The sequence below is a fragment of the Pundamilia nyererei genome, unplaced genomic scaffold, assembly GCF_000239375.1.
Source record: "Pundamilia nyererei isolate P.nyererei 1_Seehausen unplaced genomic scaffold, PunNye1.0 scaffold00052, whole genome shotgun sequence".
NCBI classification, from domain to species: Eukaryota; Metazoa; Chordata; class Actinopteri; order Cichliformes; family Cichlidae; genus Pundamilia; species Pundamilia nyererei.
This window is the reverse complement of record NW_005187453.1, coordinates 355,701-379,919: the sequence shown is the minus strand read 5'-3', so window position 1 is coordinate 379,919 and position 24,219 is coordinate 355,701. Positions and strand designations below refer to the sequence as shown.

Below are 24,219 nucleotides of genomic sequence, written 5' to 3'. Positions count from 1 at the left end.
GCCTACAATGAGTGTATGTAAACTTTTAACCACAACTGTATTTCATACCCAATACTCAAGCTTTAAGGAGACATTCTGGCATTTAATTTTTATTCTCTTCTTCTTCACCAGATGTGTTTTTACTTCCAAGCAACAGCACTTCAGTTTCCCGGAGTTTCGAATTAAGAGGCGTAATATGATGCCAAGTTTCAGTTTCAAGTCCCAGAATTTTTAATTTAATTTTTGTTAAGCAGCACATAAACCTCCCCAAACAACAGCGTGGTGAAGAAAAACAAATCATGTGGGAAAAAAACAATCAAACAAAAAAAACTAAAAATGCCAGATGTCCCTTTAATCAGCTAACGGTTCCACGGCAAACTCTGGGTTAGAACAACGACCTAACTTGATGATTTTGGCTAAGCCTTGGTGGATCTTAACCTGTTACTGAACTGATTAAATCCAGTCCATCAGAAAGCTTATACTTTGCTTTGCTTGTACTCAAGTGTATTATTTTAGATTCATTACTGTCCAAGTAGGCCTAATGAATGGGAAAAACTGCATACATACATGCCAGCACACACAATCAGTTATCGTAACTAAAGTGTAAAGCTGGCTCAACATCCCAACAAGTGGGCAAAATAAATCAAGGCAATGATATACATATTAACTGACTGCTGTTTTTAAAGCCATACAAATACAGTGACTTAATATGTGAAGTCGTTCAGAGAGGGATGCTAGTCGAAAGTAATTAAGCCACTAAAATCAATATAAATGCAAAGTTTGGTAATATATTTTAACTTGACATGGAGCAATTAAAGCACAACTTTCAAAACATATAAACCAAATTTCATGAATATACAGTCACCGGCCACTTTGACAGGTAAACCTGTTTATGAGCTCATTAATGCAGATATCTATCAGAGTGTTATTGCCAGACTGCTTCGAGCTGATAGGAAGGCAGCAGTACAGCATCTCTAAATGCAACAACACTGAACCTTGTGCTACAGCAGCAAAAGACTAAAGAAAGTGCCATTCCTGTTAGCTAAAAACAGGAAAATAAGGCGACATTTTATACAAGCTCAAGCTCATGATGAAAAATGATCTTTGAAAAATACTGCTGTGACAATCAGATAGTGGACTCGGAATTTGTCCTAAAAAAAATGACAGGATGGATTCAACCTGCATCAATAGTACAGGTGGATAGTGATGCTTTGCACCAACTGATCATCGTTTTAACACTACGGCCAGCCTGAGTATTGCTGCTAACTATGTCCATCCCTTTATGTCCACAGTGTGCCCACCTTCTGATGGCTGCACATTATTTGGGGTGGCTGTACCTCAGTTGAGCAGGTCATCTACTAATAGGAAGGTTTGGTTGTTTGATCACTGGCTGCTCTAGTCTAGATCTCATACAAGTATTCTAAGGGCAAGATAATGAACCCCAATGTGCTCCTGATGCATCCATTGGAGTAATAATGTCTGTAAATCTTAAACAGAAAGCACTTTGGTGTAGAAAAAAGTCTTTAATGAATGAGCCTGAACTGGTAAATGAAGAATGTTGCATGAAACACTGAGTACTCAAATACAGCTATATAAGAATCAGTCCATCATAATCCCAAACTAATTTCTTGACAGTGAGTTCTATGCACACAAATGGCCTCCGAAGCCACCAGATCTCAGTCCAACCATCACAGCAGCAGACATCCAAGAAAGGGTCTCAGTCCAGTAGAGCACCTTTAGGATGTGATGAAAGGCAAGATTCACATCATGGATGTGCAGCCAAGATATCTACAACAGCTGCGTGACGCCATCGTGTCAAAAGGCAGTTTGAAAACAAAACTGGGTCCAACCTGGTACTAGCAAAGTGTACCTATTAAAGTGGCAGTGAGCGTAGATCACACATTTCCACATTTGCATTAAAATTAGCAAATAAGTATAAGCTTTCAGATGTTTGTATGTTTCTATACAGTGTCTAACCCAGATCTGTCATATTACCCCCCCCCCCCCAAAAAAAAAAAAAAAAACAGCATTCAGAGAAGCCTTGATAGGAAACGTTTGGCTCCATTGAACCAAACAGTCTATCTACAGCTTTGGTAGCTGATTTTTATAGTAACAGCATGTAGCCTGCGTTTTGCTATTGCAAAATAAAGCACTGTGTGCATAGCAACAAGTGTTACTATAGCACCCTGACAGCTATGTTATTTTATATGCCATTATGAGATTACAGACACACACACACTCTCTCTCTCTTTCTCTCTCTCTCTGTCCCCTGGCAACATACCGCATGAGGCTGTCATAAAAACACGTCCTGCTCGCCACCAGAAACAAAAGACAGGGAAAGAAAGCAGGTAGTAAAAAGAAATAAACAGCTGAATTATTTATGTCTATATGGACATCTTTTTTGTTAATTATGTTAAAAAAAGGCAGTTAAATATTTGTACTAATGCCTGGGCTATGGAAGAGGAAAGCAAATTATTCACAACACAATCAAGGAGCACATAAAGTAGGAAAGAAGCAGAAAAGTTCAAAACAAGGTGTAAATGGAAGCTGCTGTTGAGCCTGCACTCACCTCTTTGGAGGAAAGCACCACGCAGATCTTGGCAGCAGAATGGGGGTGAGTGGCTGCCCCGTGTGCCCATCCACAGTGCTTATAGATGGGCTCGGGAATCGACTGATGCCCTGGGTTGCCACCCCGGCCATGCCAGTGTTGTTGGCATTGTTGATGTTGGCGTTTGAGTCTGATGAGGAGTAAGAGGAAGGGGTGAAAGTAGTTGAATCCATGAGCTTCTCATGAGACGGGCTCTCGCCTTCACAAGGTGACCCTTTTTGGCTGATGTGCAAGGGACGCTGGGTAGTGAAAGACTGCGGGAAGGACCCACGGCCATCGCTCTGGTTGTAGTAGTTGACATGGTTGCCAAACAACCCTCCTGTGCGCTGTGGTGTGGGCGGAGACGGTTGAGATGGAGGAACACAAAAAGTTGAGAAGAGAAATGGAAAGGTTAAGTTAAAGAATATCTTAATAATGTACAGCAACACACACCAACATCCATAATTCAAAACACTGCTTGCAGCAATGATGGGAATGCAAAGCAAAAAGCTTTTATCAAAAGGCAAAAAACTTCAGAACATTTTTAGTAAATGAAAGCAGACTGATAAAATTAAATAAACTGGACACTGGAGTTTTATTTTCTATTAACCTTCATTTTAGCTAGGCACAGACATTTGGCTGTCTATTTTTGGTACACAATGCAAATACCGCAGCAAAAAAAACTAAACAAAACAGCATATGAATGTTATAATGGTGGCGAAAATGAAAGGTCGATAGCATAACTCACCCTCTTACTGTAGAAGGAGCTGTGTGTATGTGTAAGTGTGTAATCCTTACAGTTGCAGCGCTGAATATTTGTTTAGTGATTATAGTGTGTAAAATACTGCTGTGTTTATTAAAAACTTATTTTCATTGGACCCCACACATCCCCCCAAAATCCATAAATATAGTTCAGTGAGTGTAGCATTTTGTAGCCAAGCTATGTGGTGGAACATGAGGCTTTTTTTATTATGTCTTCTTGACTAAGCACATGCAAGAATGCATGTTTATGTGCATGATGCAATACGGCTTCAAGCTGGCGTTGATCATCTCTCTCTCTCTTTCTTTTTCTCTCTCTCTGGAGAGTGAGTGAAGGTGTGTGTATCCAACCTTTACCCTGAAGATATCGTCCTCTGACGCCGCTGACACAGGCTCCTTTACACCTTTATCCAGCTCCTCCTCCACATTTAGGTCTCCGGAGATGGCTCTCCTAATCTCCGGACCGATGTCGTGCAATGTCCGCAGGCCCGCCTACACACAGACACAGCAGTGTTGCTTACATATCATGTTGTAACCCAGGAGCAAATTTCGAATGTCAGAAATCTACCTCTGTAATGTTTAGCTCTACTGTGAACAAAACTTGTCTGCATACCTGCAGAGAGAGTGCGGTTTTGGGGGGCACCTTGGCCACCAGCCCTTGTTCTTTCCTTTTCTTAAACTTGCGGAAATATTCCTGGATGAGGAAGGTGGCGTAGAATTTCCCGACTGTTACCTCGTCATCTGCAGAAACAAAAAAAACCATCATTATTAAAAAAGATTAATGCTTAAAATTAACATGCTGCAAGATTTTTCAGAAACTCCACTGCAAGTGATGCAACCAAGGTTTTGACCACAGTAAGGTAACAGTAAGGTCTATTGGAAACATTCACTTCTTAAATATTTGTGCATAAGAAACTGTGCTGCAGGGTGTACATACCACCAGCAGGGGGCACTACTTGATCCAAGAGCTTCATACTGGTTCTCTTCCATATCTTCTTCACTATTGCCCTCAGTTCCTCATTGGCCTGCTCCAAGTTCCCTGCACACACAAAGCACAGTATGAAGTACACATTGTAGATTCAAACTAGAATTTCCATAGTTGGAAATTACATTACAACCCCTCTATAAAATAGGTTTAAAAAAAAGTGGGGCAAAATAAGAAAACACGCAATTTCACATTGTGCTATCAAGTATGATGATGTGCCCACTGGTGCGTACATGTGTGACCTTTACAGTTGTGTGCTAGTGATTGCCCCCATACGTGTCTTTTACCTTCTGTCTTTATCCTGAGTGCGGTTCTGACCAGGGCAAACAGTGTGGCGTTGAACATCACTGTTCCGTCGCTGTTCAGAGGCATGTTCATCGACACCAGACGCTACGTGAGATGAAAAACACAGGCACCTTTTTAACACAGTGAATTGCCCTAACAGCTGCCAACAGATACTGGCAGCTGAGAGTTTGTTAAAAATACACAGACAGCAGTTCAACTCTAAGGACGCTAATCTTTCGTTAGAGAGATTTTTTTGAGATATTTTCCCAGGTACGATTTGTTGTCAGTATGTGTTTTGAGTCATTGTGCAAGGCGTTATTAGCTGTGCATATGTCACCACTCTAATACAACACAACATGAGGATTTTTTTTTAACTCATGCAGTGATGGTACTTGAGCTGTTATATATATTTTTGATAACTCTGCAGCCTTGTTTAGGAATTTGTGTGGCCATGCAAGTGTGTTTACCTTGCAAGCCACCCTGTGTGGACAGAGCTTTCCAAACCCGAGGGGAGGCTGGATTCTTCTGAGCAGAGTCACCACATCAAGATGTTTTATTCTCCCCCTAAAAACCAGCATAGATGTTGAATTTTAGAGACGCTCTACACTAGTGATTCTCAACCACGGATAGAGAGTACTCCAGGGAGTGTTTTTGCAGTAGAAACAGGATGCACGGACAGATTATTTCAACTACTTGAACATAACTTAGGATTTAATTAAAGAAATAAATTGAGCAGTTTTGAGCAGAAAGCTTCCCTGTCAACTAAACTATAAGCAGTAAAAATACACAGCCAAAATAAATGCATGAATATATGTTTGAAACAGATGAAAAGTGGCAAATATAGCTTTGTAAACTTACTTAGCTTCGGGGTCATATTCAGCCCAGATCCTCTTGAACTCGTCAAGATGATGTGGCCCCAGGATTGACCAGTCACGCGTCAGGTAGTCAAAGTTGTCCATGATGACGGCCACAAACAAGTTGATGATCTGGGGAAAATCAGAAATCCATAAGTTTCTATCGTACCACTCTAAACAATTATAGACCTGCCAGTTCAATCAACATGTACTACATTTCTCTACAGTCTATTAAATGTAACACACGATTTCAAAGTCATCTTTCTGGCACATTTTGAAATATGTTAATTTGCTATTTGTGGTTATGACAGTCACATGAAATACTCTCCTTTTACTAATTAAAATTAGATGTGTGCCTGTACTCACCAGGAAGGCACAGAGCATGTAGAAGCTGACAAAATAAATGATGGCAAACTGGCTGCCACAGTCCTCGTTGGACGAGCTGCTTTCATTGGTTGATCCTTTCTCACACGGCTGTTTGGGTGAACACGCCAGCATGATCTCCTGCCACGCCTCACCTGTTGCACATCTGATAGACAGACGCATGCACACAACCAACCAAATATGCATGGACGCCGACGCAAATGCCGGCGTGCATGCGGTTGTGAGAAAGACACACAACAGAAACAAAGAGGCACACATACACACATATTGAAATGCATGCATGTGCGCATGTATGCATTCGCGCATAAAAGCATGGAGTGAAGCACACACATGCACATTATTACAAAGACAAAAAGAGAGAGACGCAGATGTTAGACTTTGTTCTTATTACATCTGAGCATATAAAATATGACTATGTATAAGCACTTATATATATATATGTATATATGATTTTTATCCATTCAGTTTTGAGTTCCTCTGCTTATCAAGTGTCCAAGTATACTGTCATTCTTAATGGAGACTCAGTGCTATTATATATTCCATGTAGGGGTGTATCCAGAATAAGAAAGGATAGACATTTTTTGAACTTGAGGAGAATAAACTTGGTGTAATGCTAGTAAATTATGTGTGATTCCATCCTTTCAGGTTCTGTGGTTTTTGTCCCCCTTCATGGAATCTTACCATCATCACAACCAAGCCGAAAAGAGGAAGAAAACCTTCAGGGCGTTTGTTGTAAATCAACATCAAGCTGTTTTTGGCTGCTCCCATATAGACTAGCATGTTTGATTTGGCAGTTTTTAATGCCAGAGCAGTTACACAAACAAAGTATACAGATTAGGAGAAAAGTGGACTAACAAAGACGATGATGGAGTAAAAAAGAGCAAATGCCCAAATTAATCACCCTTACCTGAAGAGCAGCAGCACCGCCTGAGGGAATGTCTGGAAATTGTTGTTCCTGTTGATTTGCATGTGGTCCCGCAGAGCTATCTTACCAAACATCTGTATAGGAGGGGAGGGTGTAGTCACAGCACACAGCATATGATGTCAGCATTGACAAGTGAAAGTCGGTCACATTTAGTGGCCAGACATCCCCCAGCAAATCAAACCAAAGTGTCTCCTACTCATCGTCAGTGAAACAAACAATACAACAGCTTCCAGGTGAAACAAAGAGGAATCAGAGAGACAAAGACAAACAGTAACTGAAGAGCAACAGAGAGAGGAAGATAATGGGAGAGCAAAATAACAACTTGACCAAACAGGAACTCTGAGTGACAAGACTCCAGGGGGACAGACACAGGACGGAGGCTTGCTAAAGGAGAGAAGGTGAGAGAAGATAACAGTGGGAGGGAAACAAGGGGATAACAACCTGACAGCTTACCTGCATGCCAATGACGGCGTATATGAAGAACAGCATCACTATAAGCAGAGCTACGTAGGGCAGAGCCTGAAGAGAGGAGAGATGCATCAGTGGCAAGTTTTCTGCAGGCTTATCCTACACCAGAGCTGGAGTCCATTCATTTTCATTCAAATCTCACTCGTCCAATTAATCTTCAAAGTCACAATCTATTTTTTTCTTTTCTTTTTCTTTTTTCTTTTTTTCAAACTTGTGAAAGTGAATGGATCTGCAGTCTTGTGTGGCACAACACCAAAAACAATCCAGGACAAATCATCTGACTTCAGAGTGAAAAACCTCAGCAAAATACAATCTGTTCTCTGGACTTAGCCAGGAGATCAGTCCCAACATACAGCACATGCACCAAACAAGGGCAGAACATTGTTTTTCTATATTAAGACGCATTAGCAAAAGTGCAGGACTGTGCTCCTGGCTAATATTACTCCTGTGCATAGAAGGGCAGGGCCAAGTCATGATGAATAAATGAAAAAGTTAAAGCCTGCTCATAAATTAAATAAATTCTATAAGCGCACAAAATATTAATGCATAGCTCAAAATGATATTCACAACCACTGCTGATTTTTAAGCCTGTGGTTCAAACAGGCAGCAGTAGCAGTAGTACAACATGAAGTGGCCCGTCTCAGCTAACGCAAGAGAGAGAACAGATGATTTTAATGTCCCCACAATTCTCTATCAAATGATTTCACTTTTTTGGTGGAGTGCTTCGTTAAACAAAACTTGTCTACGGCTTAACTCGCCTACGGGGAATGGTGAGCTCTCAGGGGTTAGTAGTAGGGCGCAGGGTGTTTGACGGTAATAAATAGAAGAAGAAGAAGAAGAAGAAGAAGAAGAAGAAGAAGAAAGAAAAGAGGAGAAGTGGAAAGACGAAGAAAAGATTTCTCGTTAAGGTATGGATTTTTTTTCCTGTTTTCAAACTTCATAATCTGCTTCTGTAGTTAGACTCCCAAACATCCTCTCCATTACCTCACACCATCCCTCTTTTTTTTTTTTTTTAAAATAGCATCTACCTGACCTTCTACGCAAGTAAGAGGTGGGGATGAGGAGGGACAAGGCGAGGCAAGGAAAGGTAGCTTGTGAGACTCTACCAGGCTGGATTTACACAAGAACAAGGGCATTTATAGCTGCATGCATCTCAGAACTGAAAATAATTTTTAAATTTAATTTACAGACTTTAAATGTGTGGTTAAAATTAAAATGTCTTGTAAAATCTCTTAAAAAACAGAACTTAAGTGAAAGCAAATAGAGCTCTGAAAGGAAGGACAAAGAGAGCCACTTCTCCCTGTGTAAACCCAACCCCCCTATTCTAGCATGTTGTGTCCGGTTCTCCCCTCACTTGGAAGGATTTGATGAAGGTCCACAGCAGGGTCCGAATCCCTTCCCCGCGAGACAGCAGCTTCACCAGCCTCATCACGCGGAACAGCCGGAAGAAGGTGATGGAGATCCTGGCGTTCTCTTCAGAGTTCTGCAGTCCCTTTTGGTGGGGTTTGGTGTTTTTTTTTTGTTAGAAAAAAAAACACAGGACGCATGGGAACACATGCAGATAGATAGGGAAATGAAGCAAACGCACACGCACACACACATATACACACGCACGCGCATAAATGATCATGAAAACATGCATATGCACACAGACATACAAGTAACATTTGTATCCATATTTCCACCCACACATATGGGTGTTAATATGAATAAAAGGCACACACATACGCACACACACACACACACACACACACACACACATACAGAGTTAATAAATGGAAACTTGCGTCCTACAAAATCCCATCAAAATCAACTGACACAAGAGATCTGGGAGAGAATCGGGCAGTCATGCTTACGTGTATGACTTCATGGAAAAATCCCTTGACATTTCTGATTGAATCCGCTTCATTCATGTTTACAAGCATCTGATACACCTTAACGCTGTTTCTTTGACCTCACCGCACCGCCACCATAATCACAACAAAGAAAGCGTCCAATTACAGGTAAATCTAGCCATGCGCTGACATTTGACAAACAGGCTTTTAAACACTTTTGGGACCTCTGAAGTAAATCTTCTGCATTTATTCTGCACTGCTATAGACTAAAAATCTAATATCTGAGACTGGGACGGAGAGTCTTCCATCGATGGAGGTAAGCACTCTCATAAATCACTGTTAACAACTCACAGTAGATACAATACAAAAATCCGAGCCTGTGGGCTGATTCCTGTTTCAATAAATCATGCAGACAGGCTAATTGTTTGTCACAGATAAACTGGCCACCTGGAGAAAGAAAATCCAAGGATGATATTCCAGAGGATAAAGTTATTACTGCCCAGTGCAGTGACAGCCATGTAGAAACACTATTTACCTGTGTGGTAAATCTCCATATCTACACCATCTGTGTACTGTGATCTTCTAGGTCTCTTTTTATTTACAGAGCCTCTAGTATTTTGCATCTCCAGACATTTACGCATTCAATTATTTGAATTTTTGCTGCTTTATTAGGTAAGGTTAGCTAAGGTTTCTGTCATCCACAGGAAATAAGTCCCCGATAAAATATTCAGCCATCTAGCAGAGTGCTATTCTAATACAGATTTATTTATTTATGCTGTTCCTGCTCGTTCTCCAGGACAAAAAGGCAGAAAAACAAAGGCAACATCAGAGTTTTTGTACAGCACGATGCACACAACACAGCAGCTAACGGCCAAGCTAAGGAATAAATATCCACAATTTACACCACAAATGACAGCTGAATCGGGTGAAAGCAAGGATATCGGCTCATTAGCAATCCTAATGACAAAACTAGTTATGCAAAATTAAGGAGAAAATCTCCAGTTCACCCTTATCTGACTGGCCAGTATGCACAAAACAAACCTGACTACACGCAACGTGTAACCAGAGGAGAGCTGTGCTACATCTTTCGTCACTGTAACAATAAAATGTGACCCAAAGAAACACGGCATCAGCCTCTCTGACCTCTGAATCTGCTTTGCCACTTGTATTTTTCCAAGAAGCCATTAATTCTTTATGTTAATCCCACAAAGAACACACAGTGTGCTCCCACAAAGAACTTGCCATTCTCCACACATCCTGCTGCAGTTTGGGATAACAGATGTTGCACGGTGCGTTACTTTTCAACATATTACTGATCTGATTTGCATTCATTATTTGCACTAGTCACTTGCTTTGTGTTGCAAATAAATCAAAGTTTGGAAAAATGACTAGTCACTTCTATTTTTATGTAATTCTGGGATAAAAGCTTGTTGACAAGTAACCGATAACATGCATTATCCCAAACTCCACTGCCAGATATGCTAAAAGTGGCACATCCTTCTGAGGAGTGGAAAATCACAATTCTGTACTGCATGTAAATACCACAATTGGACCACAGTGGGCACCATTGCACCATTGAAAGAGTGGGGGTGGGGGTGGGGAGTGAGCAGAAGAAGTACAGTGACAGTAAGTGTAACAGAGAGAGAAAGAGAGCCAAAGACAGACACTAAAGATAAGGAATTGTTGGAAATATTCAGAGACAAATCACAAGACTGATTCGTAAACAGACAGACAGATACAGACAAAGAGACAGATACAGACAGATAGATCAGTGGAGAAGAGTGAGAAAAAGAGAGACAGCGTGACCATGATGGCTCGTACTGATGACGAAGCGCGAAAGATACCACTTCCATACGGAGGGCAACTTGCAAGCCATGGGGAGGAAGTGGGGGCAGCTTGCGCCATGGCAAGAATGACAGCCACCAAGGAAAGTCACAAGACTCCATTGATACTAGGCCTGCATAACGTACAGTGTCCTTCACCATATAGGACTACACATATATAAACATTTAAAAAAGCACAAACAACAGCGATATATATCTCGGCATGCTGCAGAAGTTAACAGCATGAGCAACAGAGGGGGAGATGACAGGGTGGACGAGAAGATCATACCGTGGATGGCATAGCAGAGGGAGGGATGGAATGATGGAGGGATGAAGGGATGGTGGAGGAGGTAGGGCGGCGGGCGAGGTTACCGTCGGAGCGTACCATTGGCCTTACCACAGGGGGGTGAGAGGAGGAAGAGGAGGAAGAGGAGGACGAAGAGGACGAGGACGAGGACGAGGAGGAGTCAGCCGGCTTTAAGGAAAGGCAACAAACATCAGCACCAGAGTAGCGCCTTGGTGTGTGTGTTTGTGTCACGGTGCAAGTGTGTTTATGTGTGTGTCTGTGTGTTTTGTTTGTTTGTTTTTTTGAAAACGAAAAAAAAAAATCACAAACCGACAGAGTTCAATCTCTGATCGAGACTCATATGGTGGTGAATAAATATAATCTCATCAGAGTCAGATATTAGAGGGAGATATTTGTGTGATATTACTGCATCTAGAGAGTGACCTATCCTCTGCGAGGGCCAGATCAGGCTGAATCACTTCTTATCAGAGATACTAGAAGACTGAAACATGTAGTGATGAGAGATGGTGGGAAATTTCTGTCCTTGAGGGACAAAAAAAATGAATAACGCTCAGGAGCTGCAACACAGGGGGTGAGAGTTGTCGTAGAGTGTGTGTCTATGTGCGAAAGCTTATATGTGTATATGATCGGGGATAATTTAAGTGAATCTACATTTAACCAAATTTACCTACATTAATCAGGTGCATCTTTCACCAGAGAATAGTCACAATTCATGTGAAATTAAGCTTTTTTTGGAAGTTTTACTTTGAAGGAAGCATCCACAGTTAAGATGCTGGTAAGATAACATATAAAACTCTGTAAGTTCCACTAACTGCAAAGACGATGCTAGACTGTGGAAATTAGAGCTTGTGTGTGTCTGCATGTACTAACGAGCACACAAACCTTGTGCTGTAGGGAGCCACCCACTGGTTTTCCCCGGCACTGCAACATTTCAGACTGCTGGGAGTGATAGATTAACTAACAGTTCAATCTATGACTCGGAAGCGCGTCACTCTGCGTTAGAAATGGCCGTGTTGAAATACCCCTCACAAAATAAACGCATCATTACTTCCTGTCCTTGTTTTCAAAATCAAAAAGGTCTGAGCGAGTGAGTTTAAAGGAAGAGAGAAAGAGGGTGTTTAAGAGACACAATAGGAAGGAAATTAAGGTGAAAATTGGGAAAGAAAAGGAAGAGTAGAAGAAGGGACGGAAGACATGCAGGGAAATTATTTTAGAGAGTTGGAAAACAAATTAAAAGAGGAAGAAAACAAGGAAGGAAGGAATGAGGGATTTTATGGGATTTCAACAGGGCCATCTACACGCCTTTATGATAACACACACACATACTAACGATGTACACAGAGTAAAAAGTCTTTACGATGCACCACTTCTCTAAATAGAAAACGTAAATAATAGAAAAACAAAAGTAATAATCTCTTCACATAAAAAAGGAGATCAGGCATAGCAAGCCTGAAGAGAGAATATGACTATATGTGCGTTTGTGTGAGCGTATGAGAAAACTGAGGTGCAATCGGGGGGGGCGATGAGGGAAGGGAAGGTTGGAAGAAAGGGCAACTGTAGGAAGGAGGGAGGGATAAAGGAAGGATCTGCAGGAAGGAAGGACGGAAGGGTATAGGGGAGGAAGATAACCTGATTTATATTAAGTGTGGACTAAGTAACAAACTAAAGGCATGTTTGAGTGTTTTTCTGAGGATTATGATTAAGGGCCATTGTTTGCAATGTGCTTTCATTTCAAATTGAAATCAAAGCTTTGACACAGAATCCATCTTCATTTATCTTCTTTTAAAACAGATCAAAAGTAAAATATTGATACTACACTGAATTTTTGGCCCTGGAAGATCCTCAAATAAAATATACTTTTAGCAAAACACAAATTTAGTCCTAAAAAAAATAATCAAACAGTCAAATTATAATATATACACAATATATAGGCTGAACTACAGTGCAGATGTGAGCACATTTAAAATGGATCCGAGTTGTTCACTCACATTGCACGGCAATTTTTTCAAGCAAAAAATTTCATCAGTTCAGTCAGTTTAATGGGTAACATGTGTATCATGGGATTATTCTTACCCGTTAATTTGCGTTACAGAAGCTCGAACATATTTTTGTTTCATTTGTCATATTTATGTATATTTTAAAACACATGTTTACATATAGAGCGGATAATTGTGGACCTCGTAGGGCATATGAAACACACGAGAGACCCATGTTACCCAGCTTTCATTTTATGTGAGCAAGCTGCACCGCAATCAAACGTCAAAGAAAAGACAGAGAAAAAGAGAGAGATAAACATCCATAAAAGAAGAGTTCAGTGCATTGAAAAGGCTCAGAAAAAGAGAAGGAGGAGGAGGATGGAGAGGAGAAGAAGAGGCATTCCGAAGATAGAGAAAGAGATGCAGTCCATACTGGCATTGTCCGCAAGACACCGCTCAGAGCAAACCACTACTGATCTGTTCAAACTACTGCTACTCAAACCAAAACCAAAACGTAAAAGAAACCATACAAGGTTTAAGAAGCACCCGCAGGTTTCTGGGGAGAATTAGAGATCCAGGATTAAGGGGATATTCGGTTTTAATGACCGGAAGATATGTGGCTAATCTAAGTCAACCAGGCACCCAAAGGAGCGGCGAAGTGGGTGCATTTAGATTGGATGTTTTAAATATTTACTACAGGCAAAGTGATAAGGTTTTAAACGCCAGCCTGTTACTGCACTCCACTGTACACTCGTGTACATTTGAGAGATGCGACTAAGGAGATGGCGGCTGTTAAATACATTCACTTGTGCTTTCGTGGCTGATGCAGTCGCAGGCTAAGATTTTAAATGTCTATGTGACAGGGCCCCAGTTCAAAAACGGTCAAGAGTTCTCAGAGTGCGGAGGGTTTCTTAAAAAAAAGACACCGGAAAAGAAAAAAACTACAGGAGATAAAGACAGAAAAGGTAGCTTGGGCAGCGCATCGCCCAAATTATTAAAAACTACCAGAGGAGGAAATGAAGAGGAGGAAAAAAACAAACAAACTTGGGGCATGCCTTTAGGTTAGAGGTTAGAAAACAATATGATGAATCATTCAGAAGGAACTGCAAACCAATTAACCAAATCAATCAATCTCTCAATTAACCAACTCACTCAAATCAAAGGCAATCTCCAAACCAAAGTGCTAAGTGCAACATCAGCGGCTTGTATAGATGACAAAAGTGGATATCTCTGGCCCAACACACCTCAGTCTTAAGGTGGTTATTCAACCTGTTTATTTAAATTGACATTTGTGCCTTTCTAAACAGGAGCTTCAAGATCAGATACATTATTGAAGATACTTTATGATCCTTTATTGAGTCCCTTGACAGCAAATTGTTCTAATAACTAAATAGAAAAACGAAATAAAGAACATATCTAAGCATACCCAAGCAACGATAAGCAGCTTTGTCAGCCTCTCATGGGGACAAATGCCTTCCTCATGGCATGAATACAAGCGCTTAGCTCATACATGCCTGGAATACAGTAACTGTACTGTATTTGTATGCCTCACCGGTGCTATCTGAGGAGGAAAAGCTGCATATGAAATAAAGTACTGATCTACATCTATGCATGCTCTCTTCCTGCTTCATGTTTTCAAACCAGTTGGAATTTTTAAGCTGGTAATATGTGGATCCCCAATCTTAAACAGAAAAAGGCTGTATTTATTGTGACCTCCTAAATAAAAGTCTTTTAGTGCTCTTTATTATGTTAGATTAGAAGACTAATGACTGACTTTGAAGGACCTTGTTCTTTCTAGCTGAGGGACAGCCAAGCTATGTTTACCAAAAAGACTGGCTACACCTAGCTCTTTCCAAGATCACTGTAGAGAACACCAGCACCACTATGTTTTGTGACTGAAATCAACAAAAGAGATGGGTGGCTACTTTCTTTTTAACCCTTCACCACAACTGGGCCAGCTCTTCTCTCCTGGTGTCTTTATTTTCCTTTTCAAGTTATGCTAACCCTCAACTTTGACTCAAACATGTAGTCAGAACTCCATCAACATTATACTAATATTAAACACTTACTTCTCTAAGTTAGGGTAAAAGTACTGATTCTTGAAGGTGCTATGTCCTTGATCTAGTCCTTCGGAGGTCTTAAAATGCTCTCAATACAGCCTCAGATAAACAACAAAACTAAACATATTATACTGTGTTATTAATTTAAGAAAAAATAAGTCAAAATCCAGAAGCCATGTGCAGGAAATTTATCTCTAAGTCAAACCATACAATGCTAAGGGACACTGCAAAAAAAATCCTGGAAAAAGCTACATCTCATGCTCTACAGGCCTCAGTTAGTTATTAAGTGATAAAGTTCATGACAGTACAAGTAGAAAAAGAATGTGTAACTATGCCACTACAGCTTAGGTTTGCAAAATTGCATCTGAACAAACCACAAGACTTCTGGAATAATGTCCTTTGGACCAAGAGTGGAAATCAAAGTGGAGATGTTTGGCCATAATGCACAGCACAACATTTGGAGAAAACCAATCACAGCACAAACACCTCATACCAACCACTCCAACAGTGATTTGAGCTTGTTTTGATAGACCATCAACTCCTTTGTATACCAAAGCATACAAGGGTCAAACGTGAGGCGATCGGTCTGACAGCTAAGGTTTGGCTGAATTGGGTCATGTAACAGGTTAATGATCCGAGGCACAGCAGCAAATCTACAACATAAAGGCTAAAAAAAAGAAAAGAATCCAGGTGTTGCAATGGCCCAGTTAAAGTCCTCAATGTTTGGCACACTGCTTCTGGATTTTGGCTCAATTTTTGTTAAATAAGTAAGACCTAATTTTAAGAATTGTTAAGGACTAGATAATTTAAAAAAAAAATGTCTTGATGTATTTTAGAATTGACAGAGGGTGAACTTTTTTTTTTTTAACCATAAGTGTATAGAGAATTACACTTGTTCTCCTGTTTTGTTTTTTGTTTTACAAAAGATGCAAAGCTTTTCAGATCGAAGGGAAACCATCAAAGCAACTTTAATGATGGGCAGGTAGAAGAAATGTCGAAGTAACATTAAGGTCTTCGGTGAGGCCGATCATTAGTACAAATGCACTTTCCTCCAAGGATAAATGAAAAGGATTGTGCAGTTCTTAAACTCTACTCCTGCCAAAGAACACTTTCAGTACCACATGAATTAAACACTAACTGTCCCTGAAGTGTAAATACAATAGACACTCAACATTTGACTTGTGTTTGGGATATTCATTCTTATTCAGCCCCACCACTGACCATAGGGCCTCCACGTCGATGATAAATGAATTCATACATACATTTACATAAATTTCATGGGTCCCGAGTAAATCCATTTATGGATCAAATTGTTCCCCGTGTCTCCACATTGCTACTGTTGGACAAAGGAAAATGCAACTCGTGTATGTTTCTCGCTATATATAAACTCAGAGCGCTTTTCTTCATACCCTCAAAACACTGTTGTTATAATATGAGAATCTGCATTCGTTCCTTCATTCAGAATATAATTTCTGTATAAGATAAATTGGATACAGTAACAGGCCTGGATATACCACTGTTGTATCTGTCATGCTATACAGTGTCCATCATGCCAGGGGAATGTATCCCCTAAGGCAGTGATGAAAGACCAAATAAAACCAATGTGTAATCAAACCAAGTGCTGAGGAAATGCAATCGGTTCTATTGACAAATGCAATAGTCTCTGATGCTACTGATACTAAGCAGACCGAGGCGTGAAAACATATCTCAAGCAGCTTCAAATGTTAAAAGCCGCACTGAAAATTTGGCATTTTCACACTGCTTCTAATAGTAAAAAAGTGATTAGGATTGCTTGGGAAGGAGGCATTTTCTTACACAAAAAGAAAAAAAACCAAAACAAAATTAAAGGACGCGATACCTTACCACGTCCAAAGATAATCAGATATGGGAACAAAACAAAGCTCAAAAACTACAAAAACCCTTCAGAAGCCAGTAGTTTCCAGTTTGATTGGGCCCCATATGGCTGTTTTATCTGCCAGACTTACTCAGCCATCTCTTAGGTTAAAATATTGTGCAGCTGCAGTTTTCCTAATCATTTGAAAGCATGCGAGATGGGTATCAGCGCTCGGTCTGTTTGTGTGTGTGGGAATGGCAGAGCAGGCAGGCAGGAAGGGAGGGAGGGAGTTTGGACTACTTACGTTAACCTCAGTGATCGCTATGTCAACAATGCTACCCACAACTATCAAGGCATCAAATGTGTTCCATGCATCAACAAAATAATGCTGTGTAGGGATGGACAGAAAAGGAAAACAACAGAAGAAAAGGACAAAACATAAGACATTTAAAAAAATGGAAAGAACGGAAATTAAAGGAGAGAGGAGAAAAAATAAGATAAAAACCATTACATACATGAGCACTGGAGTTTTTAGTAGGAGTAGAAAGGGAAAGAAACAACAAAATTTAAAAAAGGCTAAAAAAGAAAAGAGGGGGCAGTCTGAAGAAGATAGACAGCACAGGTAGAGCAGCAGCGATCGGTCATGCTTGTCTATGAGAGGAAATGTCAACAGGAACAGGAACAGTAAGGAACAATATGCAACAAAATCACAACTAAAAAAAATGAAAAAAAAGCTGCGTAAGGCTGTTTGTGATTGGTCAGTGAGTTAGTTCAGTTAGTCAGGGGGATCAAACCTGAGTGTCACAGTGTGGCCAAAAAAACAAAAGAAAAGAAACCAAAAAAACCCAACAACATTTTAGATACTGTGAAGAGTTAGGAAAGAGGACGCAAGACAGAAACCTTTGTGCTCAAAGCTAAACCCTGCCTCTGTTTCCTCGACTTTTTGTGAAACCCAGGAAGAAGCTTGTTCTCGCTCAGGAACCTCTGTGGCTGTGGGTGGGGGGAGTGGGGGTCCCGTGCGTGGCAGCGGCCATCTTGGTTTTAAGAATGAAAGGAAGAGAAGGAGGAGGAAGAAGAGAAGGAGGAGGCTGACAAAGAAGATAGATGAAGAGAAATGACAGCATGACAGAGAGTAACCACAAAGGAAAGGAGAGCAGAAGAAGGTAAGACAGAGTGAGAGGACATGAGACAGAGAGGGAGAGACAAGGAGAGTGAAGTGGGAAGGGGGGGGACGTCGTACTTACGTTGATTTCACTGAGAATGACGTCTATTATGCTGCCAATTACGATGAGGAAATCAAACACATTCCAGGGATCACTAAAGTACCCCTACACAGGATGAGGTGAGCAAGAGGAGGAGGAGGGTAAGAAAGGTAGGTTAGAAGGAAAACAACATCTGCTGCCACTTCGCAGCCCCTATCAAGGTGGTATGAGGTTGTACAGTACATTGAGGAAACAGAAAGAAAATCAGCTACACTTGATGAACCAACACATGAAAGGATAAGAAGTTTCCACTGAGCTATCTGTTCATCGAGTGCAGCTGAATTTCCTGCTCTGCGAAGGATGGTGGGTTAAATGGTTATTTACATCTTCCACGTGCATCTCGGGGCTATTCAGCAAAGCTGTGGCAGTGATTACACTGAAAGCCGACTTTGTTTACTTAACTTATTGTGGGCAATTCTTTATCAGCATTGGTACAAAGGCAGTATTTATGCAAAAATACATCTATATATCTTCAGGCCAGAATGGTATTATTCACATTTATTTTTATAGTGTAATTACAAAGAGCTGCGTCTTTGAACATTAATGAACCTTGGAGTTTCGTCTGCATACACTGTCGTCTAATACGTCACTGTGATTATTCTTTTTTTTTAAACACATCTGGACCACTTTGACTTTTATCGTTCTTGGTCATAGTTTTGCATATTTTACAGGAATGGAACTAGCGACTAGCTACAATATTTTCAACAAAAACATTAAGTCGTAAGGTATGCATGACAAATATCACGCAACTGTTTGCACCAATTGCTAAATTGGTGGCTACACACACTGACGGGGAATGGAGATCAATCTTGCTGATCTATTTTAAGCTTCTTCATCTGTCATCAGCAGCTGAGATAACGTGAAAAAAAGGGGGGGAAAAACTCCTCCTGCCATAATTCGTCTGCACAGTGCAGATATTAGAAGGTATCCTTGGCAACAGTGGTTTTAATGAAGTTGCTTTCAGTTTTAGGAATAATAATGAGAACTGAGAGTTAAATATTAGTCAAACGGGGGTTTGGCATTAGTTCCCAAATACTCATTTATGAATTGATTAAATAGAGAGATTAGACAAAATAAGCATTGTCTAAATAAATAATTCGATTATGTGATTCATTAAAGACTCAAAAATATATAAAGAGTGGGAAAAACTGTAAAAACATGTAAAAGTCTTTGTTAGTGTTACTGTTGCCCATCCATTGATCAACCTATCAAAAAGTATTGAGGTTAAATAGAATGAGGCAAACATTACTGGAGCGAATTCCTTGCGTCTGTGAGACCTGAGAAGCAAAAGCATTAGTGAGCTCCTCCGTCCTGTGCGATGGCTGTTTAAGGCAAAAGTTTATCAAGGCAAGGAAAAGCATACACAACACCATATGTCCTAAGCACTGTTCATTGTGGCTTGGGAATCTGCTGTCATGCTGCACCACAATAAACACAAGAAAGAAAGATGCAAAACAAGTATCAGTTCGTCAGTATTTTATACGTAAAGAGTCACAACTTAACTGGTGATACTTTGATGTTTTTTACAAAGAGAAACACTGCCTTCATGATCTGGCAGTTCATCTTCCTCACATACACAACACAGCACAGCACGATGTAAATTCCCAAGTCCTAAAATTCATTGTTCCAAAATCCACTGTTGGCTAAAATACTGCAGAGCATGCATTATGTTACTCAGACAAAATGTTCTAACCGTAGCATTTCAAAAGTCATTACAAGATAACCATCTTGCAACTATTTAAATAAAAAGCACAAACTTTGCAGAGGATTATTGGAAGAAACAACAAAACAAAACAACAGAAGACTTGTAATTTAATTAGTGGTTGGAAAACATTGTGTGCAAAATAGTAGATGGTCTTCATTAATGAGCTCAATTAACTTTTGTAATAACTGGAAAACCTTTGTTCTTTTGATTAGTACAATGCAACAGTAGTCAAAGGAGTAAAGTATAATATGAAACTATGTTATTGCTGTTGATTGCGTTCAAGATTCTCCACTAACCCTGCGGTAATAAGAGGGAGCATGCCCATCTGTTACTGTTTAAATAGCTGAAGCACCAGGAAGTTCTTAGATTGGGCACGGCAACAACAGCAGGATAACAAGGGAACAATGGGATTAAGCACATAAACGCTTTCCTCTAATCAAGGTTTAAATCCATCGTATCGTAAGGAAGGAAATGAAAAAGAATTATGAATTTAGAGCACAACAATCCGTCTTCTGCAACGCTGTGACTCAAAAGCCTTTAAAAAAAAACTATTAAACTCTTTTTCTTCCGGGCTGCAATGAGCACTGATAGATAGAGCTGTGAGTTTATCTAATTTCATCTAACATTACATTATAAAATGTCTCTTTGTCTGTGCTTTTTCACATTTCTCTAGTCTGTAGTCTTACACAGGTATCACTGTTATTCTAGCCTGCTGTTTGAGTAGTGAACATACCCTGGGTTTGAAGGCGATCAGTTTAAGGATCATCTCAACAGTGAAAAGTCCCGTGAAGAGCATGTTGAGGATGTTCATGGCATCATTGAAATTTTTGGTCTGTCCATGATGCTGCAGGGAAAAAAAACACAAACTCATTACGCAATGTTAGCTCTATGGGAGTTTTTTTTCTAAATGTACACACACATTACTCACCTGCATGGCCAGACAGATGGTGTTGAGAAGGATGAGTGTGAACATCAAATACTCAAAGTAGGTGGAGTTGACCACATACCACACCTTGTACTGGTAAGGGTTCTTGGGGATGTAGCGACGCAGCGGACGAGCCTTTAGAGCGTACTCCACGCACTGACGCTGTGGCATACACACACAAACACAAAGGTGAGCATTTGCCATTTACATGTGTCTGCTGATGTATTCAGCTGTGTGTCGCCCTGTTCCCAGACAGTCATGGAGGAAAAGCTGTAGAAAAGTCTTTTGGCACGCTAAAAAAAGCTAGACTACTCTTCTATCCTCTGTCTGCATTTACATGCTTTTTCTGAAACATGGATCATGTCAGAGAACACAGCCGCAGGCCCTTGGCCTCGTTCCTTTTGTAAGGTTTAGTCTCATCTTTTTTGAACTGCTGCAGCTCCTCCTGGCTGGGCTCCTGAAGTGGTTCTGCCCCTAAAACTCATGTTCAGCCTCTTCAGATTCATCCGTGTCAAACCCCCATTGCCTGGCTCTTATTCCTTCTCCCTTGTGGCTCCTAAATGACACAATGACTTTCCCGCTCCTGTCAGAACAGTAGAATCACTCCTCTGTACCTTTAAAAAAATCTCTCTGCTGTACTACGAGATTTAAAGTCAGAAAGTTATCACTATACAAACAAAAAAAAAAGCTCCAAAAGTACTAATAATTTTATCGAGTAGTAACTTTACACAAAATATACACGAACACTACCTGGTTTTTGTCCAGCTCGCAGTTCTTATATTCTTGCTCCCCTTGTTCCTGGAATGTGACGATGACGAAACCGACGAAAATGTTCATCATGAAGAAGGCAATGATGATGATGTAGATGATAAAGAAGATGGAAATGACCACGCGGTAGTTGTAAATGGGCCCCACATCCTCAGCATGAGAGTCAATGGCTCGGTACAGTAACCTGACAAAGAGACGGAAAATGAAATCTGGAATTTAAAAAACAAATTGCATTTATTCCATTGTTTAGTAAGAAGTTTCACAAAGTTCAAAAGAAAACTATTATATTTGAACACTGTGCATGTATTCAAATTGTTATGTATTTAAACAGTCAGTTTAGTCAGTCTGAAAACCCTCTACATGTCATTATTATCACTTTGACCTTCAGATCAATCAGAATTTTGAAAAAGAGGTCAGGGGTCAAATGTGACATAATATTTTAAATCTTTATACGGTACTATCTCTATGTTGACAATAGAAACCACACTTACCACAGCTATAAGGCTTATTGTCAATTTTGGACCAATAAATTACTGAGTTGACCTTGGATGTGGATTGTAAGAATGACCCCACTCTACACTCTTACAAAGTTTTATCTGAATTCAGACACAATGGCATGCACACACTCACTTAAACCACAAAATTGGCAGAGGTCATAAAAAAAGGGATCGTAATATATATACATAAAAAAACATCTGCACTGTGTTGTTATATAGACACACACCCTGGCCATCCCTCGAAGGTAGACACGGCAAACAGTGCCATCATGCCTTGTAGAACATCATCAAAGTTAAAGTCACTGTTCTCCCACACTCTTGGGGCTTTGTCAGGCTTTCCCACATCCCCGTCTTTATATGTGATGAAAGAACCTCTGTGGACGCAAACAGACATACACACACATAATGTCGTTAGACTGTAAGAAAAAAGATTAAGATGCCGTCTGCAGGGGGGATCTCTTACCTGCACTCTGCCTGAGTCTGCTTAGAGTTGTCGGTACAGTAGAAGAACTTGCCCTGATTGAAACACGAGACAATTTCTTAGTCAGAATTTTAAAAAAGGGTTCAAAAAGTACATTAACTAACTGATCATATTCCCTTTTTTTTTTTTACCTTAAAGAGTTGCACTCCAATACAGGCGAACATGAACTGGAGTAACGTGGTGACGATGACGATGTTGCCAATAGTCCTGATGGCCACAAACACGCACTGCACTACATGCTGCAAAAAACCCACCAAATATAGGAGTGAGTGATAAGTCTATGCCTTTTTTTAGAGGACAGATAAGTGTTCATTGTGTGTATTTTTTATGCGTGACTATGTCAACCTTTAGTCCTTTGGCTCTGTTGATGGCCCTCAGTGGTCTAAGCACGCGCAGAACTCTCAGGATTTTTACAACATTAATTGCGCTGGACCTGTAGACACACATTTGATTAAACTACTGACCTGCCAATTTGATTGACCACATCTTACCATCTTAAAAAAATATATTTGTAATGTTGGAACAACACACACCATAAACTGCTTTCAGTAGAGTCTTTACTTTTAAACACAAACTGTGGAGGCTGATGCAACGAAAAGCTAATGAAATGACAAAAAATGGACAAAATACAATGGACAACTGAAATAAAAGTTCACAAGAAATTAAGAAAGATGACAAAAAACAGATACAAAAAGGAATTTAACACAGCCTTGATTTGTTTTTAGGGAAACATAAAATGTAAAACTGAAATTTTGTCACGGCTTGGAGTGGAGAGCACCGAGAGGCAGAAGTCGAAGGCAGGAGAAGTAACTGAAAGTGAGCAGTTTATTTGGCTGCTGAAAAATTGTACAAAATACAAAAAAGACCAAACAGGAACACAAGGAGGATGAAAAAACATGTAACACCATGGGAACACAAGAAGGTAAGAAAACAGATGCCATGACAAACAGAAAGGTCGGAGTATACATACACTGGGAACTGATTACATGATGGCACACAGCTAGGAAGAGGGGAGAGGTGCACCAGTCAGCAACAGGTAAAAACAATGAGGGGAAAAAAATAGAAAGTAAAACTGGATACAGAAGACTAACCTTCCAAGTAGAAGAGTAAAACGAAAAAAACGCCGAGATATGAAGACAAACACTAAACAAGGTGACAGAAACAGTGGGAACACAAAACAAAGACACCAACACAGACACGAAAAAGGAACTCAAAGAAACAATGGGGGTACTGTGAGCATGAAAAACAGGAACAAAAACCCAAGAACCCAGAACTCAACATCATGCATTTCATCATCTACACCAAACTACTGTTATTATTATTTTAACTAACGTCCCATAGCTGTGAAAGCATTCTTCCCAAGAAGACCAACGTGTATTATGTTACTAAATAAATAAATCTTTATGCCTAGCTAGTTGCTGTAATGTTGTTAATGTTATTTATTTTATAAACAGAAACTATTTAGCATACTTACTTTTTAGACAGTTTAAAGCAAATTTAATAGACTTTGTTAATGTTAC

The 24,219-nt window shown here is 40.1% G+C and overlaps 1 protein-coding gene across 1 annotated transcript in view; it reads right to left on the bottom strand.

Moving 5' to 3' along the window:
* cacna1c (calcium channel, voltage-dependent, L type, alpha 1C subunit) overlaps positions 1-24,219 on the bottom strand; it is a 193,946-nt gene that overhangs the window by 4,328 nt on the left and 165,399 nt on the right. The window contains exons 25-45 of the mRNA XM_013910923.1: positions 23,045-23,132; positions 22,831-22,938; positions 22,682-22,734; positions 22,446-22,592; positions 21,704-21,905; positions 20,957-21,115; positions 20,762-20,872; positions 18,306-18,389; positions 11,270-11,359; positions 8,581-8,718; positions 7,212-7,277; positions 6,741-6,832; positions 5,816-5,978; positions 5,454-5,581; positions 5,063-5,159; positions 4,598-4,700; positions 4,263-4,364; positions 3,939-4,066; positions 3,677-3,817; positions 2,549-2,913; positions 2,261-2,287 (exon numbers count right to left, since the gene is read on the bottom strand). Of these exons, the coding sequence (XP_013766377.1) occupies positions 2,261-2,287; positions 2,549-2,913; positions 3,677-3,817; positions 3,939-4,066; positions 4,263-4,364; positions 4,598-4,700; positions 5,063-5,159; positions 5,454-5,581; positions 5,816-5,978; positions 6,741-6,832; positions 7,212-7,277; positions 8,581-8,718; positions 11,270-11,359; positions 18,306-18,389; positions 20,762-20,872; positions 20,957-21,115; positions 21,704-21,905; positions 22,446-22,592; positions 22,682-22,734; positions 22,831-22,938; positions 23,045-23,132 (2,592 nt within the window). The remainder of the gene's footprint in view (positions 1-2,260; positions 2,288-2,548; positions 2,914-3,676; positions 3,818-3,938; positions 4,067-4,262; positions 4,365-4,597; positions 4,701-5,062; positions 5,160-5,453; positions 5,582-5,815; positions 5,979-6,740; positions 6,833-7,211; positions 7,278-8,580; positions 8,719-11,269; positions 11,360-18,305; positions 18,390-20,761; positions 20,873-20,956; positions 21,116-21,703; positions 21,906-22,445; positions 22,593-22,681; positions 22,735-22,830; positions 22,939-23,044; positions 23,133-24,219) is intronic.